The sequence below is a fragment of the Phocoena sinus genome, chromosome 9 (genome assembly GCF_008692025.1).
Source record: "Phocoena sinus isolate mPhoSin1 chromosome 9, mPhoSin1.pri, whole genome shotgun sequence".
In the NCBI taxonomy this organism is placed as follows: Eukaryota; Metazoa; Chordata; class Mammalia; order Artiodactyla; family Phocoenidae; genus Phocoena; species Phocoena sinus.
Window position 1 is genome coordinate 96,781,403 of NC_045771.1, and position 19,703 is coordinate 96,801,105.

At 37.4% G+C, this 19,703-nt stretch overlaps 1 protein-coding gene across 1 annotated transcript in view; it reads left to right on the forward strand.

Annotated features, from left to right (window-relative positions):
• Positions 1 to 19,703, forward strand: part of HECW1 (HECT, C2 and WW domain containing E3 ubiquitin protein ligase 1) — a 320,745-nt gene that overhangs the window by 229,042 nt on the left and 72,000 nt on the right. Inside the window, exon 15 of the mRNA XM_032643996.1 lies at positions 13,508 to 13,642. Within this exon, the coding sequence (XP_032499887.1) occupies positions 13,508 to 13,642 (135 nt within the window). The remainder of the gene's footprint in view (positions 1 to 13,507; positions 13,643 to 19,703) is intronic.

The window sequence follows — 19,703 nt, forward strand, 5'->3', positions numbered from 1 at the left end:
TGGGCAAGGGGTGCCTCGTGTATGCAAAAAGCCACCACAGCCAGATTTCGTTCCCCAGGACTTCCTTGTTTACTGGATGTTGCCTCCACTGGGAGAATGACAGTGACACATGGTCATTTTCATGGTGTGGTGATAGCTTTCTATGCAAAAGAAACAGAGCAGGTTCCAGAACACTGGACCATCTTCTTGTTCCTCGCTCGGCCAGTCTGCTTCTTTCTTTATTGACATGTTCAGAGTCAACAGCCTTCACTTTTAGTGTGTACTGTGTAGGAAGAGGAGGGCTGGGGCCGAGCTGTTTGGTGTCTTTGAATGCACTGTCATCCCCACAAGGCGGACAGAATGGCCTCTGACTCATTTGTTGTTTTGGAAATCTGAGGAAGGTGGACACAGCCTCCGCCCAGCATCAGTGGAGATTGCATGTGAGCCTCGAGTTGGCTCCAGGGCTGTGCTAAGGAGGATGGTTATCCAAGAGGTGGTGGGACTTCGGGTGGTGAGACAGGTGAGACCCCATCTGTGGCAGGCATGAGATGGAGGCGGCCTCTACTAAGGACTGAACACATAGCAACAAAATAAGAAGGGACCTCTGAAGACCTACTACTACATGAAGGAAACAGAATCTTTATCTTGAGAAAAAGCATATAATTTTCTTCAGAAAATAGAAATGAACATTTTAAAGATAATCTGCTTATCATACACAGAATGGCACGAGATGGTATGACTTCTGTTGAGCACAAAGAAGCCACACACAGAAAACAATCTGAGAGCAAGCAGACATGAGAAAACAGAACCACCGTGGGATATAGCAATCCCACTCTGGGTATTGATCCAAATGAACTGAAATCAAAATCTCAGAGAGATATCCATGCTCCTATGTTCTTTGCAGCATTAATCAAATAGCCAAGACATGGAAACAACCTAAATGTCTGTTGATGGATGAATGGATAAAGAAAATGTGGTGTATACATACAATGGGGTATTATGTAGCCTTAAAAAAGAAGGGGATTCTGACACATGTTCCAACGTGGATGAACATGGAAGACATTATGTTAAATGAAATTAGGTAGTCACAGGAGGACAAAAACTGCACTATTCCATTTATACGAGAGATCTGCTCGAGCTCATAGAAACAGAGTAGAATGGTGGTTGCCAAGGGATGGGAGCAGGAGGAAGTGGGGAGTTTCTGTTCAATGGGTAGAGAGTCTTTGTTACACAAAATGAATAAGCTCTAGAGATCAGCTATACGATATGGTACCTATAGTTAACAGTACTGTACTACACACTTTAAAATTTGTTGCAGGGACTTCCCTGTAGATGGCGCAGTGGTTAAGAATCCACCTGCCAACGCAGGAGACACGGGTTCGAGCCCTGGTCTGGGAAGATCCCACGTGCCACGGAGCAACTAAGCCCGTGCGCCACAACTACTGAGGCTGAGCTCTAGAGCCCATGAGTCACAACTTCTGGGTCTGCGTGCCACGACTACTGAAGCCCACACACCTAGAGCCTGTGCACCACAACAAGAGAAGCCACCACAATGAGAAGCCTGCGCACCACAGCGAAGACTAGCCCCCGCTCGCCACAACTGAAGAAAGCTCGCGTGCAGCAGTGAAGACCCAACGCAGCCAAAAATAAATAAATAAGTAAAATTTTAAAAAAATGTGTAAGAAACTAAAACTCACGTTAGGTGTTCTTACTACAATTAAAAACAAGAAAAGAAAAGGACGTGGGCTAAATAAATGTTTTAAGATCGCAAGGAACAACAAAATGTAATAGCATAGGGATAAAACAGAGCAGAACTGACACTATGTAAAATCAAATCATTAATATAGAATATGAACATGGAAACAGCCCCCAAAGCACAAGGAAGGCACCAGATTGCAAACAGTAAAGCATAAAGTGGAAAAAAAAATGTAAAAACCAAAAAAAAGAAAAAATATATATCTCATCTCCTCAGCAAGAACCAGTTTAATATTGACCAATTTAATATTACAAGATCCCTCAAGATCCCTTACCTGTGTGCTCTGCTATATAAGTTACATATTTACTTGATTTACTGTTTTGTCTGTTTCTCCTGGCAGAATTTTAAGCTCCTTGAGAGCAGGGATCTTTGTGTTACTCATTGATGAACCCTCTAAGGGCCTAGAATAGTGCCTGGCACATAGTTGGCCCTCAATAAATCTCCGTTGGATGAATGACTTATAGATGTTCTTCAAGAAGAAATCAGAATGCAGTAGCAATAAGTAAATATTAAATATATTAAATTGTTAAATATTGAAAATACAACTTTGATCTACAACAAACTGTTCAGGTGGGCAGGTTAATTGGACTCACTGAGTTACAGTAAAGTTAATTAAAATAAATGCTATATCTACACATACTCTGGAATGTCTTTAGAGGTTTAAAAAATCTTATCAGTATACAGCCATGATAATGTGAACGTTATTTACAAAAGAATTAAAATAAGACAAGCTTCAAACTTCCCATCCATAAAACTAAACTGTAGAAACCCAGAGAGCAATGACTACAGGTTATTGATGAGAAAGGTAGTAGCCCAATAATCCTATTTCCAGAAAAATTGTTATCATTGAAGTGTGACGACAGTAGGGAAGAAACCTCATGTACAAGATTTCAGAGCTCACCCTACTCTTTTGCCTGCCCTAAGAAAACCATTCTCCAGATGACTCACAAATAAAGCAGAGGAAATCAATAATGGGAAAATCATAGCATTAAAAACTATGGTGGTGGGTATTTAAAATCAATCAAATCCACAAATATAAGTGTAAATAATTGCTTTAAGATTTTAATGCTTTAAAATATATTGGAAAAGGCTCAATAAAATATGGGAAAATATGTATAATAAAAATGGAATACGTGTATAAGAACAATCTGGACCAATATCCACAGACCAGAATTAAAAAATAAGGAAACAGGAAGTGGGTTAGTGAACAGGGCAAGGAAAGTTGTGCTAAGTTCCTAGTTGGGTGTAAGGGGGGGTCAAAGCGGATAATTTGAAAAACAATGGCTAAATATAGTTATTTGACAAACTTAAAAAGCAACCATTTTACCATTTAAAGCAAGAGTATTCTCTTTTGAATTCCTACAAAAGATAAAATCAAACAAAATACAGTTGATATAACAAAACGCACAAAAAAATCCACAAGGAAGGAAAGAAAATTAAATTAATAAAATAAAATAACAGTAAAGCCAGGCATAACAGTCGTGGCAGCAGGTGGAAATAGGATGAACTTAGTATTCCTAGTAAGAAATAGTATCTCCTTACCAAAAGGAGATACTATCAGATTTGATAGCAAACAAACCCAGCTTAAAAAGAAACATACCTAAGAAATGATTCAGAAAGTTTAATAGTAAAAGAATAAATATTTAATATAGTGTGAAAACAATAACAGAAAAATCAGTGATGGTGTATTAATATCATACAAAGGAGAGTTGAAATTCAGATCATTAAAATGGAGTCAGAGAAAAATTTTATACTAATCAATGGTGCAATTAAAATAAAGATACAATAATCATATACACCTTGTGAACCAAAGAACAACATACATATTATATAAAGAAAAATTTATTTTTCTTTTATTTAAATTTAATGCAATCTCTTTCAAAAACCTATGATCTTAATTACGTACAATTTTTATCTGTCAAGTGTTTCTCAATAAAGGTGGAAAAATAGAGCTTACATGAATGGGTAAACAAAATGTGTTATATGCATACAATGGAACATTTTTCATCCTTAAAAAGGAATGAAAATCTGACATGCTACAACATGAATTAACCTCGAAAACATTATGCTAAGTTAAATAAGTCAGACACAAAAGGACAAATATTATATCCCATATGAGATATCTAAAATAGTATTCATAGAAACAGAAAGTAGAATAGAGGTTACCAGGAAGTGAGGGGAGGAGGGAATGAGGAGTTATTTTTTAATGGAGCCATAGTTTCAGTTTTGAAAAGTGAAAAAATTTAGAAGATGAATAGTGATGATGGCTGCATGACAAAGAGAATGTACGTAATGCCATTAAATTGTACACTTAAAAATAATTAAAATGACAAATTTTATATTTTACCACAATTTTTAATAATAATCTTTTATTTTTTTAATTGAAGTATAATTGACTTGCAATATAATATTAGTTTCAGTTGTGATTCAACATTTTTATAGCTTGTACTACATCTACAGTTATTATAAAATAATGGCTATAATTCCCTGTGTTGTACAATATATCCTTGTTGATTAGTCATTTTATACATAGTAGATTGTATCTCTTAAATCCCTACCCTATCTTGCCCCTCCCCCCTCCTTCTCCCCACTGGTAACCACTAGTTCGTTTTCTATATCTGAGAGTCTGTTTCTCCTTTGTTATATTCATTAATTAGTTTTATTTTTTAGATTCCGCATATAAGTGATAACATACGGTATTTGTCTTTCTCCATCTGACTTACTTCACTAAGCATAATAACCTATATGTCCATCCATGTTGTTGCAAATGTCAGAATTTCATTCTTTTTTATGGCTTATTAGTATTTCAGTCTGTGCGTGTGTGTGTGTGTATACACACACACACACACATACATACATACAGCTCATCGACTTTATCCATTCATCTGTTGATGGACACTTAGATTGCGTCCATATCTTGGCTATTGTAAATAATGCTTCTGTGAACACTGAGGTGCATGTATCTTTTGAATTAATGTTTTCATTTTCTTTAGATATATACCCAGGAGTGGAATTAGTGGCTCACATGATAGTTCTGTTTTTAATTTTTTTGAGGAACCTCCATTCTGTTTTCACAGTGGCTGCACCTATTTACATTCCCATCAAGAATGTAGTAGGACCACTTATTGAAGAGGCTGTCTTTTCTCCACTGTATATTCTTGCCTCCTTTATCAAAGATAAGGTGACCATATGTGTGCGGGTTTATCTCTGAGCTTTCTATCCTGTTCCATTGATCTATATTTCTGGTTTTGTGCCAGTACCATACTGTCTTGATTACTGTAGCTTTGTAGTATAGTCTGAAGTCAGGGAGCCTGATTCCTCCAACTCCGTTTTTCGTTCTCAAGGTTGCTTTGGTTATTTGGGGTCTTTTGTGTTTCCATACAAACTGTGAAATTTTTTGTTCTAGTTCTGTGAAAAATGCCAGTGGTAGTTTGATAGGGATTGCATTGAATCTGTAGATTGCTTTGGGTAGTACAGTCATTTTCACAATGTTGATTCTTCCAATCCAAGAATATGGTATATCTCTCCATCTATTTGTATCATCTTTTATTTCTTTCATCAGAGTCTTTTAATTTTCTGCATACAGGTCTTTTGTCTCCTTAGGTAGGTTTATTCCTAGATATTTTATTCTTTTTGTTGCAATGGTAAATGGGAGTGTTTTCTTAATTTCACTTTCAGCTTTTTCATCATTAGTGTATAGGAATGCCAGAGATTTCTGTGCATTAATTTTGTATCCTGCTACTTTACCAAATTCATTGATTAGCTCTAGTAGTTTTCTGGTAGCATCTTTGGGATTCTCTGTGCTGGGAAAACTGGACAGGTACATGTAAAAGTATGAGATTAGAACACTTCCTAACACCATACACAAAAATAAGCTCAAAATGGATTAAAGACCTAAATGTAAGGCCAGAAACTATCAAACTCTTAGAGGAAAACATAGGCAGAACACTCTATGACATAAATCACAGCAAGATCCTTTTTGACCCACCTCCTAGAGAAATGGAAATAAAAAGAAAAATAAACAAATGGGACCTAATGAAACTTCAAAGCTTGTGCACAACAAAGGAAACCATAAAAAAGACCAAAAGACAACCCTCAGAATGGGAGAAAATATTTGCAAATGAAGCAACTGAAAAAGGATTAATCTCCAAAATTTACAAGCAGCTCATGCAGCTCAATAACAAAAAAACAACCCAATCCAAAAATGGGCAGAAGACCTAAATAGACATTTCTCCAAAGATATACAGATTGCCAACAAACGCATGAAAGAATGCTCACATCATTAATCATTAGAGAAATGCAAATCAAAACTACAATGAGATATCATCTCACACCGGTCAGAATAGCCATCATCAAAAAATCTAGAAACAATAAATGCTGGAGAGAGTGTGGAGAAAAGGGAACACTCTTGCACTGCTGGTGGGAATGTGAATTGGTACAGCCACTATGGAGAACAGTATGGAGGTTCCTTAAAAAACTACAAATAGAACTACCGTATGACCCAGCAATCCCACTACTGGGCATATACCCTGAGAAAACCATAATTCAAAAAGAGTCATGTACTACAATGTTCATTGCAGCTCTGTTTACAATAGCCAGGAGATGGAAGCAACCTAAGTGTCCATCAACAGATGAATAGATAAAGAAGATGTGGCACATATATACAATGGAATATTACTCAGCCATAAAAAGAAACGAAATTGGGTTATTTGTAGTGAGGTGGATGGACCTAGAGTCTGTCATACCGAGTGAAGTAAGTCAGAAAGAGAAAAACAAATACCATATGCTAACACATATATATGGAATCTAAGAAAAGAAAAAGTGTTGAAGAACCTAGGAGTAAGGTGGGAATAAAGGCACAGACCTACTAGAGAATGGACTTGAAGATATGGGGAGGGCGAAGGGTAAGCTGTGACAAAGTGAGAGAGTGACACGGACATATATACACTACCAAATGTAAAATAGATAGCTAGTGGGAAGCAGCCGCATAGCACAGGGAGATCAGCTTGGTGCTTTTTGACCACCTAGAGGAGTGGGATAGGGAGGGTGCAAGGGAGGAAGACGCAAGAGGGAAGAGATATGGGAACATATGTACATGTATTACTGATTCGCTTTGTTATGAAGCAGAAACTAGCACACCATTGTAAAGCAATTATACTCCAATAAAGATGTTAAAAAAAAAAAAAAGAATGTCCTAGGGTTTTCTTTTCTCCACATCCTCACCATCATTTGTTGTTTGTAGACTTTTTGAAAATAGCCCTTCTGACAGGGTGAGGTGACATATCTCATTCTGGTTTTGATTTGCAATTTTCTGGTGATTAGCAATGTTGAGCATCTTTTCATGTGCCTGTTGACCAACTGTATATCTTCTTTGGAAAAATGTCTACTCAGGTCTTCTGCCCATTTTTTTTTTTTTTTTCACGGTACGCAGGCCTCTCACTGCTGTGGCCTCTCCCGTTGCGGAGTACAGGCTCCAGACGCACAGGCTCAGCGGCCATGGCTCACAGGCCCAGCCGCTCTGCAGCATGTGGGGTCTTCCCGGACTGGGGCACGAACCCATGTCCCCTGCATCGGCAGGTGGACTCTCAACCACTGCACCACCAGGGAAGCCCCTACTGCCCATTTTTAATCACGTTCTTTTTTTTTTTAATATTGAGTTATATGAACTGTTTATATATTTTGGTTATTAACCTTTATCAGTCATATCATTTGCATGTATTTTTCTCCCATTCAGTAGGTTGTCTTTTTGTCAATGGTTCCCTTTGCTGTCCAAAAGCTTTTAAGTTTAATTAGGTCCCATTTGTTTATTTTTGCTTTTCTTTCTTTTGCCTTGGGAGACAGGCCCCAAAAAATATTTGTCCAATTTATGTCAAAGAGTGTTCTGCCTGTGTTCTCTTCTAGGAGTTTTTGGTTTTAGGTCTTACATTTAGGTCTTTAATCCGTTTTGAGTTGATTTCTATATATGGTTTAGTGAATGTTCTAATTTCATTTTTTTACATGTAGTTGTCCAGTTTTCCCAGCACCTCTTATTGAAGAGACTGTTTTTCCTCCATTGTATATTCTTGCCTTCTTTGTCATAAATTAATTGATCATAAGTGCATGGGCTTATTTCTGCATTCTCTATTCTGTTCCATTGATCTGTGTGTCTGTTTTCATGCCAGTACCATGCTGTTTTGATTACTGTAGCTTTGTAGTATTGTCTGAAGTCAGGGAGCATGAAAACTTTGTTCTTTTTTCCTCAATATTGCTTTTGCAATTTTGGGTCTTTTGTGGTTCCACATAAATTTTAGGATTATTTATTCTAGTTCTGTGGAAAATGTCATAGGTATTTTGAAAGAGGTTGCATTAAATCTGTAGATTGCTTTGAGTAGTATGGAAATTTTAACAATTCTACCTATCTATGAACACAGGATATCTTTCCATTCCTTTGTATCATCTTCAGTTTCCTTCATCAGTGTTTTATAGTTTTCAGAGTATAGGTCTTTCACTTCCTTGGTTAAGTTTATTCCTAGGTATTTTATTCCAAAAAATTGAAGAGGCAGGAACACTCACAAAATCATTCTCAGAGGCCACTGTTACCCTGATACCAAAACCAGACAAAGACACTATGAAAAAAAGAAAATTACAGGGCAATATCTCTGATGAATGTAGATTAAAAATGCTCAGCAAAATACTAACCAATCAAATTCAATAATACCTTAAAAGGATCATATGCCATGATCAAGTGGGATTTATTCCAGGAATGCAAGGATGGTTGAACATCCACAAATCAATGGGATACACTACATTAACAAAAGGAAGGATAAAAATCACATGATCATCTCAATAGATGCAGAAAATGCATTTGTCAAAATTCAGCATCCATTTATGATAAAGAACTCTCAACAAAGTTGGTATAGAGGGAACATATCCCAACATAATAAAGGCCATTTATGACAAACATCCACATCATACTGTCACCCACAGCCAACATCATACTCAATGGTAAAAAACTGAAAGCTTTTCCTCTAAAACCAGGAACAACACAAGGATGCCCACTCTTGCCACCTTTATTTAACATAGTGTTGTAAGTTCTAGCCACAGCAATTAGACAAGGAAAAGAAATAAAAAATATCAAAAATTGGAAGGAAAAAAAGTAAGAGTCACTATTTACAGATGGCATAATGTATGTATAGAAAACCCTAAAGTCTACCAAAAAACTATTAGAACTAATAGAGTTCAGTAAATTTGAAGAGTACAAGATTAATATATAGAAATATGTTGCTTTTCTCTTCACTAATAGTGAACTATCAGAAAGAGAAAGAAGAAAATAATCCCATTTAAAATCATACCAAAAAGAATAAAATACCAAGGAATAAATACAATAAAAAAAAAGAGCTTACAACATCTTTTCAAGATCTATGGACCATTTTTCTAAGTGATAACATTCTATAACACAAAGAAAACAAAAAAGCAGAAAATACTCAAGTTGCATTCCATGGCCGCAAGCAATAAAGCCAAATTTTAAATAACAAATTTAAAAACCACCCTCAGAAACAAAAACTGGGCTAGTTGGAAATTCAAAACAATATTCTATGTGACTATTGGGTTTTAAATAAAATTAAGACTTAGAAATCTTTAAGAAGTTATTGAAAATGCAAGAGAGTAGTACTTAATAAAGCATGAGATAAGAAAGCATGTACTCAAAGGGCTAGCAGCACTGGTTTTTATTATCAAAGAAGAAAAATAAATATAAAATATAAGCTTCCAAATCAATGATTTAGAGAAGATAAAAAAGCAATAGTAATTAAAGCAGAAATGTATTTTAATGTTTATTTGAAAAAAATAAAAGGCTGAAGTGTATGAATTAGAAAACAATGTAAGAAGTAAATGTAAGAGTTGTTGTAGAAGAGAGATAAATAGTAAATAAAATCAACAAAATGAGATGTAGCAGGTGCAGGGAAATTTTTAAAAGGAAAAAAGAAAATACATTTCTTTCTTTATTTAACAAATAGTTAAATAAATGTTTGATATCACAGAAAATCTAGAAGAAATGAATAATTTACATATTATATATATATATTCATATACATTTGACTTGGTAAATATAAAAAATTGAATAGACTTATAGAATAATTTGGAGAATGTATCAGTGAATGCCTTTCCCACTCCCAGATATCTTCATGCTCTACTCCAGAACATGGGAAAAAATAGAAACTGCATAGTTTATTTCATGAAGCCATTATAACTTTGCTTATGAATCTAAGCGGAAAGCAAAAACTGTTGCCACAAATTTAGTACATCCATACCATAGAAAAGTAATCAGCAATGAAAAAAAAAGAATGAACTGCTGTTACATGTAACAACTTGGATGAATCTCACAGAAATCATATTAAGTGAAAAAAGTCAATCTCAAAAGGTTACATACTGTATGATTCCATTTTTATAGCATTCTTGAGGTGACAAAAATTCAGAAATGGAGAACAGTTATTGGCTAGGGGTCAAGGATGGAATGGGGTAGAGGAATAAGGAAGGGAGGTAAGTGTAATGGGAAAGGGCCCCATGAAGTGTCCTTATGGTGATTGAACTGTTCAGTATCTTGACGGTGGTGGTGGATACATGAACGTGATTAAATTGTATAAAACTAAACGTACGCAGATGAGTACAAGTAAAACTAGGGAAATCTGAATTTTTAAAAAAGCTATACACGAAATTCACTTGAGTTCCAAAAAGCTCATATTTAAAACTGAAGTGTTTGAAATCAAAGTTCTCATGTCCTGCATTCATGAATTGTGCTCACAAATTGTTGAGTTATGTATTATACCTATACAGTGCCACAGCATGAGCGGTTTAGAGATAAGTAAAACACTGTCTTGGCAGATACAAGTTTATACTCTATTTGGTGAAGGCTGTAATTAGCATAACAAAAAATAAATAAATGCTTTTGAAACAAAAATTAAAAACAAATTTAAAAAATTAAAATGTTGAATTTGACAGTATATTAAAAGAATGACCCACCACAATTAAATAGATTTTCTCCCAAAGATATAAGGGTCATTTACCACTAGTAAATCTATTATCTCTAGTATTTTAACCAAGAGTTTATAGGAGGAATTTCAGTTGATCGTTTTAAGAAATACTAGAAAAGTACTTTATAAAAATGAAATACACATTTATGTTTTAAAAGTAAAACATAGTCTTAGAAAAGTAGGAAAGTAAGTGTGTTTTCATGACAAAGTAAAGGATCCCTTAACATAATGAACCACGTCCTGTTTTACAATTGGACCCTAGTAAGTTTTCCTATCAAAATACAGAGCAAGAAGATTGCAGCGGCCGTATCTTATTTAACATTGTTTTGGAAGTTCTCGCATGTATTACAAAAAAAGGAGGTAAAAGGTAAAAGAGCCCTTGTAAAAAAGGAGACAAAATTATCATTATTTGCCAGTTAAAACTATTTTGGAAATTAATAAAATTAATATCGGTTCATCTGGAAAAGTGAAATAAACAGGCAAGAATACCTAAGAAAATTTTGGAAAAGATAAATAATAAGAGGAAACTTGCCCTACAGACATTAATAATTGGAACAGTGAAACTCCCACAGACCATTGGAACAGATAAAATATTCCTGAAACACACCGTGGTATTTATAAGAATTTATATTTAATGAAACGATAGGGAATGGGTGATTTAGAAAAATAAGCCCTTGGAGAAAAAAATCCAATTACAACTTCACGTCATACCAAAATAAGTTTCCAGAAACAATTAACCCACCAAAAATAAAGCTAGAAAAATATAATTAAGCATTTAACTGACCTCTAGCTAGAGAGAAATAATTGAGAGATTTGTATACATAAGAACCTAAAAAATTCTGTGTATTAGAAAACAAAGCCAACGAAAATCAAAAGCAGTGTGAAGGCACATGAGTAAGCACGTTTAAATTAAAGAAAATCTTAACATCCCAACAACAAAAAAGGGAAAAGGCAAAGTAGACAACACTCCAATGAAGAAATTGACAAATAAACTTAGGAGGAAATGTTTGGCTTCCCTTATAATTCATCATGATTTACCATTCAACATTTCTAAGAGTTCTTTCCAATACTCAGCACTGGCAAAGTCCGTGAAAAGGGTTCATGGACTTTTGGTAAGACGACAAATATGTACAGCTCTTGTGAAGGTAGTTTGTTAATATGGATCAATAAACATAAATGTTATCCTAACTTTTAACCTAGTAATTAACTCAACTTTTAGGAATTTATACTAAAAAATTACCACATATACATATATATAAGGAACCCATTTAACTTTAATTTATAAACTTTGACATATAGTTGAATAATGTCTCCTTTTACTATACACTAATTTAGCTTATACTTGCGTGTTTAAAATCTCATGTAAACATGTTGATAAATGTTGGGTTTTTTCCCACTCACATTTCATTCTTATTCAGATTCTTGTATTTTTTTTTTATATCACTGGCATCATTTTTTGAGCATCTAACACGGTGTTTCAGGGGACATCATTTCAGTCCCCTCTATGTTGTTGGACATACAGCTCTTTTTTGGCTCTGTGTGGGAAGCTGTTCTGGGAAATTTTATTACCAGGCACAGATACTAATTCACATGATTAGTATCTGTGAGTATTTTTGATCTCCCTAATGAAACCCACTTCCTGTATGACATTTTATAAAGCTTTTAAAAATTCGTTTACAATGAGTCTTGTTTACAGTACTTTAAATCATAAGCTCATATTCCCCAAGAATAATTTCTAAATCTGTATAATATTTCTTGGCCTACTTCTGTCAGGTGACACCTGAACATGTCTAAAACAAGCACTGGTTGAGGTCATTTAAGGCAGATATCGTTACCAAATATTACACTTTGCTCAGAAGAGAGTATTTGAAAGTTTATTTTCTAGTACAGAAGGTTTTGTAAAAGAAAAAAAAATAAGTATTAATTTTCTCTTTTGTGAAAGGTAACTAATTTTAGTTTTAAAGAATGACTTTTGTCATATATTGGAACTTATACACTAATCAGACATGCCACAAAGATTTATACACAAGAGTGTTTATTGAAGCATTATTACAAAACAGTAAAAAGTCAAGTGTCCAATGATAGAGGGTACTGAAATTAATTATTATGCATTCATCAAACTGAACACCATATAATCAATAAAATTCTGTGTTAAAAGAATACTTAATAACATAGGAAAAGGCTCATAAAATAATAGGTGAAAAAATCTTACAACAAAATTGTAGGTGCTGATGTGGGAAGGTATGTATATATTTGTATATTTGCATAGGAAGAGAGAAAAATGGAAAACATGCACCAAAATATTTCGGTGATTACCTCTAGATTGTAATATTTGGGATGGTTTTAGCTACCTTCTTCCCACGTTTTTATCCTTTTCAAGTTTTTTTCTCCGTGAGACTATGCTAATCCTATAACCAAAAAGAAGAGCATTTATTTAAAAAATAAGCAAAATGCTTTACACATGATTGATTACTAGAATGACTTTTATCCATGAAAGGCTCCATTTCTCTTATTTTCCATGATAGGTAAGGTGTTATGCTCACTGTTCCGTGACTCCACCGTGTAAAGTGATTATCAGCGACTGGCGTTGCTTCTTTGAACTGCTGAGCAAGCAGAAGCAGAGGCACATCTTCCATCTAGTTTTGAGTAGATGAAAAGGAGAGACACACGTAAACATGATGACTGAGCCCTGGAGTGCTCCCAGGTATCACTGGCTTCATTTGGCTGGTTCTCATGCATGTGCTCTTTCCTGGTCTGTCCATAGTCTTTCTTCGTGGACCACAACAGTCGAGCTACCACTTTCATTGACCCCCGAATCCCTCTTCAGAATGGGCGTCTTCCCAACCATCTGACACATCGACAGCACCTCCAGAGACTCCGAAGTTACAGCGCTGGAGAGGTAAACCCCTCTCCCCCTGCCCCACCGTTCACAGGACCATAGACTCTGCCTCTGCTGGTGGAGCCAGGATCTAGGGTTGTCTGTTCCTCCAGGAGCTGAGCCATATCCGTATGCTCTTTAGCAGAGTGGATGAGGACTCGGGGCACCCACTTTGTGCCCTAGACCCATCTTCAGATTGCCTTCCTTCTGCCTCCCCTTTTGTCCTACACAATCACGCTACTGAAAAATTGATCTAGTTTAAAGGAGACTGAAAATGCATCCTACACTTATGACTGGAGAGGTGCTTCCTCAGGCCCACTGGTCACATGTAAATTCTTAAAAGACCGTGGAAGTGCTAGGCAGCATATGACTGCATTTAAACTTCCACCTCTCCCTGGATCCTGGAAAAGACTTCAGTAATGCATTCGTGGACTGAAAACTGGGGGAATCAACTGGGCCACATGAATACTCTGTTCCCACCCTACCATCTGCTCTTCCCTGATTTATATTTTCTTTCACTCGACATGGTTATCTTCTACTGGGCCGTGAAAGGCTGCCCCCTTTCTTTTTTTTAACTTTTTATTTTATATGGAGTATAGTTGATTAACAATGTTGTGTTAGTTTCAGGTGTTTAGCAAAGTGATTCAGTTATACATATACATGTATCTATTCTTTTTCAAATTCTTTTCCTATAACACAGGGAACACTGCTCAATATTACGTAACAACCTAAAAGGCTGCCCCCTTTCTTAAACATCAGGTTCCTTGCCTTTCTGAATTCCTGTTTCTATATCCCATACCCTTTCCTGTTCTCCTTTCTCAAATCAAAATTCAAAACATAGCTCTCTTCTATCGCTAATCAGCTCTTGATATTAAAATGAGCAAATCCCTTTATGTCCTCACTGACATTTCCCGAGTAGCTACACCTTCTTTTCATACAAACCACCAGGATCTCAGGAGGTGTGGGCTCTGAAAACCATTTCCCATGAAGCAGCTTGTAGAGTTAGATTACCATGAGGTTAAAAAATGAAGAAAGTGGTATAGGAAGCAAAGAAATATATCTATACGGTCCCACAGAGAGTCATTCCAGGGAGAGCCACAGTGGACGTCTCTGGAGAAACAGAAAATAACCATCTACCTGACAGCCTCCAGGGAATAAACATGAGTCTCAAGGGAAGAGCTTGTTGTTTTAATGAAAGCTTAGTGTACAAAAAGAAAATCTTTACTGGTTTTTCGGGGGACTCATCTGTATACACTGAGAAACGTAACTATTTCCAACCAAGGGTACTCATGGTTTAAGGCCAGTGTGATAAATTGAACTTTTATTTCACGGAGTCATCTTAAATATCATTGTTTTAGGATGCCTCTGAAAGCATGTTAACTCTTTCTGCATATACGTAAAATATGTATGTGACCATGCAGAAGGGAGTATTATATCTCCCCAAGGGTTTTGTGGGTTTCAGGACGCTTCAGATACCAGGCACTCGGCGGCAGACACGTCCACAGGCTACAGAAAGCCAGGCCTCCACTTGTCAGCTCAGCACGTATAGTCCCCCTCCCTTTTATAACCCATCAGAAATTTCAAGATGTATTGTCTTGGTATGATCACGGATAAATTCAAAATTCTGCGTCAACTTGAAATATGCCATTTTAATGTATTTAAAATGTCCAAGCTCTTTAATATTATTAAGGTAATTTCAGTGTTAACATAGAGTAACTGCATAAGATAAAAGAAGCTCAGTACCGCAGACAGATTCGCCACGGTTCATTTTTTTTAAAAGTCAATCGCTCAATGAAAACCCTAAACATATAGATCTGTTACACATATACGAAATTAACCCGAAAATGTAAATATGAGAGCCTTCCTGTTGAAAGAACACGATTAAGATCGTGAGCATTGCTTGCATTCCCTGTTCCAAAACGTTTATTTGATGTGATTGACGAGCCCAAACACAGTCACGTTGAATATCAGTATTAATGACAAAATGGCATCTGAATCAAGCCAAGAAAGTCTAACACATAATGACAAAAGGGAGTCAGTGTGCATCAGCCATCTGGTTGCCTCCTAATTCATTCAATCTCCAACTGACTGTCCGTCAGGTTTTTAAACCCCTCTCATCCCTCTGCCCAACCTCTCTCTGCCGGTAGCTTTTCACTGACACAAGGGAAAACCAAGAAAGCAACCAAGAGAGAAGCTGGGAGGCAGAGGATATCTGACCCAGAGGCAGCGCACCAGAGAAAACAGAGACCCAGCCTCTGTGAAAACAAATACCTGGTTCCTCTTACTGTGAGAACGCACAGCCTAGGGACTGAGGAGTCAGGAGGACCTGGGTATAAAAATAGAGAGAGGGGTGTGGCAGAAATGTTAATTGTGTTTGCTGTGCCCCAAACATTGATTAAGTGCATGGCCTGCCCTGAGCACCGTGAAATGCAAAGATGTATGAGATACGATCCCTGTCCTGGAGAAATTTGTATTCTATTTCTGAAGCCAGGCCAAAAACACACACAGAGTTAGGTAACAGGAGAAATTAGAATACGATTGAGCGCCAAGAGAGACGTTAGGACAGATGCCACAGTTCAAAAGAGGCCAAGGAAAAGTATCTTTTAAAAGAAGGTACTTGACCTAGACCTAGAAAAATCGGTAAAACCTAGCTAAGTACAAAGAGGAAGGACGGCCCCACAGAGAGCACAGCACAAGCGTCAGTGCCGAGGTGGGTTTGAGAAAGGTCTGCAGAAAGACGAGGAGTAAATAGTTCACTGTGACCAGAATAGTAAGTTTCCACTTGGTTTTTGTCTTGAATTTTGGAAAGCTTTGAATGCCACATGGAAGAGCTGGGGCTTTTTTATGAGTCCATTGAATGAATTTGAGAAGAATAATATGATGATTTATATGTAAAAATGGGCTTTTAGAGATCAGTTCACCCATTGCTTCTCCAAAGGAGAAGACTATTGACAATTTGGGATGACAGCTCTCGGATGCGTGGAAGCATCCCTTGCCATTGCAGGATCTTTTCTCCTGGTCCCATCCATTAAGTTTCAGGAATGTCCCCGTCTCACCGGTTACTATGACAACAAAAACAAAACAAAATAGCCCTGAGCATCTCCAAACACTCCCAGATGGTAATTCCACTCCAGTTAAGAATCGTATTTCACAGTCAAGTTCACTGAAATATCAAGAACTCAAGTCACCCAGGGAGTTCAGGACCAAAGTCCAGATTTCCCAACTCCCAGTCCAGTGTAAACTCATATTTTTAAAGAAGACAGTGACGGCCAAGAAGAGGCAGAATTGTGGCACAGAGAGATTTGAGAGAGAAAGGTCATGAGAGGCCACTGCCCCAGACCAGGTAGAAGGTGATGAGGCCCTAAGCTGGGGTGACGAAGAGAGAGCAAAACCTCAGGGAAGTCGAGGGCTGTGGAGGAGGGGTACCTGGGACTTGGGTTAGCAGATGGGAGTCCCAGCTGTGGCTTCTCCGCAGAGGTGCTGTGTGCCATTGCACCTTCCTTCCCTTTCCGGGGCCTCAGTTTCCCTGTCTGCATTTGGAAACAAGGGGACTGTATGGCCACTAAAGCCCCTTCCAGCTCTGTGGTTCTTAGAGTCTGTGAAGCTTGACTCACAGTCCCAAAAACAGCTCACAGGTAAGATGAGCAGGAAAGCCAGGCGGGGAGGCTGGTAGGTGTGCCTTTAGGTAAGTTGATGATGAGTATGGAAACAGCAGGAGAGCCGATTAGAAATGACAGCTAAGCAGATGGAAATATGAGACTCGGGAATATCAGTGAACTATTTCCATAATCTGCGACTTTTCTGTGTCACCTCTCATGGGCAATGGGGGATTCACTATAGATGTTTCTTAGACCTCAGCTTTAGGAACAGTTTTTTCTTCTGTTCACCTTTGGGAGCCATTTTTTGAGTGTTGCCCAGGGGTTGATCTTTTTTATCCATTGCATTTAAGGATGGAATTAAAATCAGTGTCTAGGGACTTCCCTGGAGGTCCAGTGGTTGGGACTCCGCGCTTCCACTGCAGGGGTCGTGGGCTCCATCCCTGGTCGGGGAGCTAGGACCCCGACATGCCGTGTGGCGAGGCCAAAAAAAAAATCAGTTTCTATATTCAAGATCCTTAATGGTAAAAATTTCCCTTAAAGCCCCAACAATAGGTTATTAATAGAGACACTGCTCAACATCTTTTGAATTTGCCTTTACCTCACCTGAAAATTGTTCAGGCCGTTTCCTGAAAGCAGTTGTCAGGAATATATGATTTTATGCATAAAAAGATCATTATTTGACACTTTAACATGCTTTTTTTTTTGCGGCACACGGGCCTCTCACTGCTGTGGTCTCTCCCGTTGCGGAGCAGAGGCTCCGGACACGCAGGCTCAGTGGCCACGGCTCACGGGCCCAGCCGCTCCACGGCATGTGGGGTCTTCCCGGACTGGGGCATGAACCCGTGACCCCTGCATCGGCAGGCAGACTCTCAACCACTGCGCCACCAGGGAAGCCCTAACATGCATTTTAATACAGTGGCACATCTGTTTAAGTACCAACGAAACAGGCTTGGTTTCTTCCATAGTGTCCAAATGGAATTGGACATAGATAAATGGAAGGGGCACATAGGGCCAAAAATATTGGATCCCATCTCTCTATCAGTAAGGAAATCACGGAAGGTCAAATTTTGTCTTGTTTATACTGCAGTTTGCAGTATAAATTAACATTAATAAGGAAGGATAACAGAACTCGTAATGTTAATTTCTTTCACCACCTTATCTTGGTCAGGTTAGAAAGTCATTAGTGATAGAAAATCTCTGGGAGGGTACATATAAAAATGCTTAACAGTAATTGCCTCAAGGAAAGGGCAGGAGTCTGGCAGGCAAAAAAATTGACTTTTCACTCTCAAAGCAGAAGTCACCGTGAGTCATTCTTTGCAGTGAACTGCTCTTGTGACAAAAGTCATTGCATCACCTCTGATGACAGAGGCCATCATGCAGGAAGCTGCCCTTTGGGGAGGGTAACTTTTGCACTGTGTTTTAAAATCGGTAGTTTTCCTCTTGGTTCCATGTAACCTGTACTTGATTACAGGTTTGTTTGGAAGTTTGTAAAATTCGGACGCCTGTGAAAATACACTTCTGAATTATAAACGGTGTATAATGAGTGTAGAAAATGCAAGCACAGATGGAAAAGAAGTTAAAAGGCAGGTACAGTCCCCCCCATCTGGAGACAATTCCTGGTGAACATAGAAGTAAAAAATTGAATCATACTGTCTATGGGTCTGTATCTTCCTTTACCATTATAGTACATTGTAGATAGTTTCTATGCCGTTAAAATTCTGCTATACTTTATCATATGGATCTGCCATAATTTGACTCAAGCCTTTCTCTGGACATTATGTTTATCACCCAGTTTTCGCTATTATAAATATGTTGAAAAACTCAAACATAGGTCTCTCTTTTCTTTCCAGACTTTGTTAATGATCCATTTTTAGAGCACAAAAGGAATCTAGAGCTGAACGTAAATTCATCACTTGGGCTTTTCCCCTGAACTTGCTATTTTTTATTATCAGGTCTCCAGTGTTTTCAAGAGAGCATTAGCTGATTATTAACCCAAATTCAGCCTAAAACCTAACAATTTGCAATCACAGATTTTTTTAAAACCGCCAATTTACATTTCCAAGTTGCAACACAGAAAAGAAGCTTGTTTACCAGTCACTGAAAACTGTTTTCTGAGCATATCTATTTTGTGTTGTCTGGAGAGCTAGGTGTTTGAAGTTTGCACATTTGCAATTATGATTAAAGCTATCTCAACTTCAAAAGGGAAAGAAATCTTAAAAGTAGTCACATGGGGCTCTCTTCTCTCTGTCTCTCTCTCCCCCTCTCACCCACACACACAGCCCTGCCTGAAAACCTCAGTGAGACAAAAAGTGTCAAATTCTAGGGAATTCAGTGAATCATATCATCTTGGTTTTAAATAGAAATTCCATTCTTCTAGGTATTTTCAGTAGTTAGGAAAGCAAATGTTAGCATCATGTCCGCAGTGAGATCCAAATCAGTCACTCAGTTGATGTCAGACATCCCTCGAGATGGAGCATTTAGTA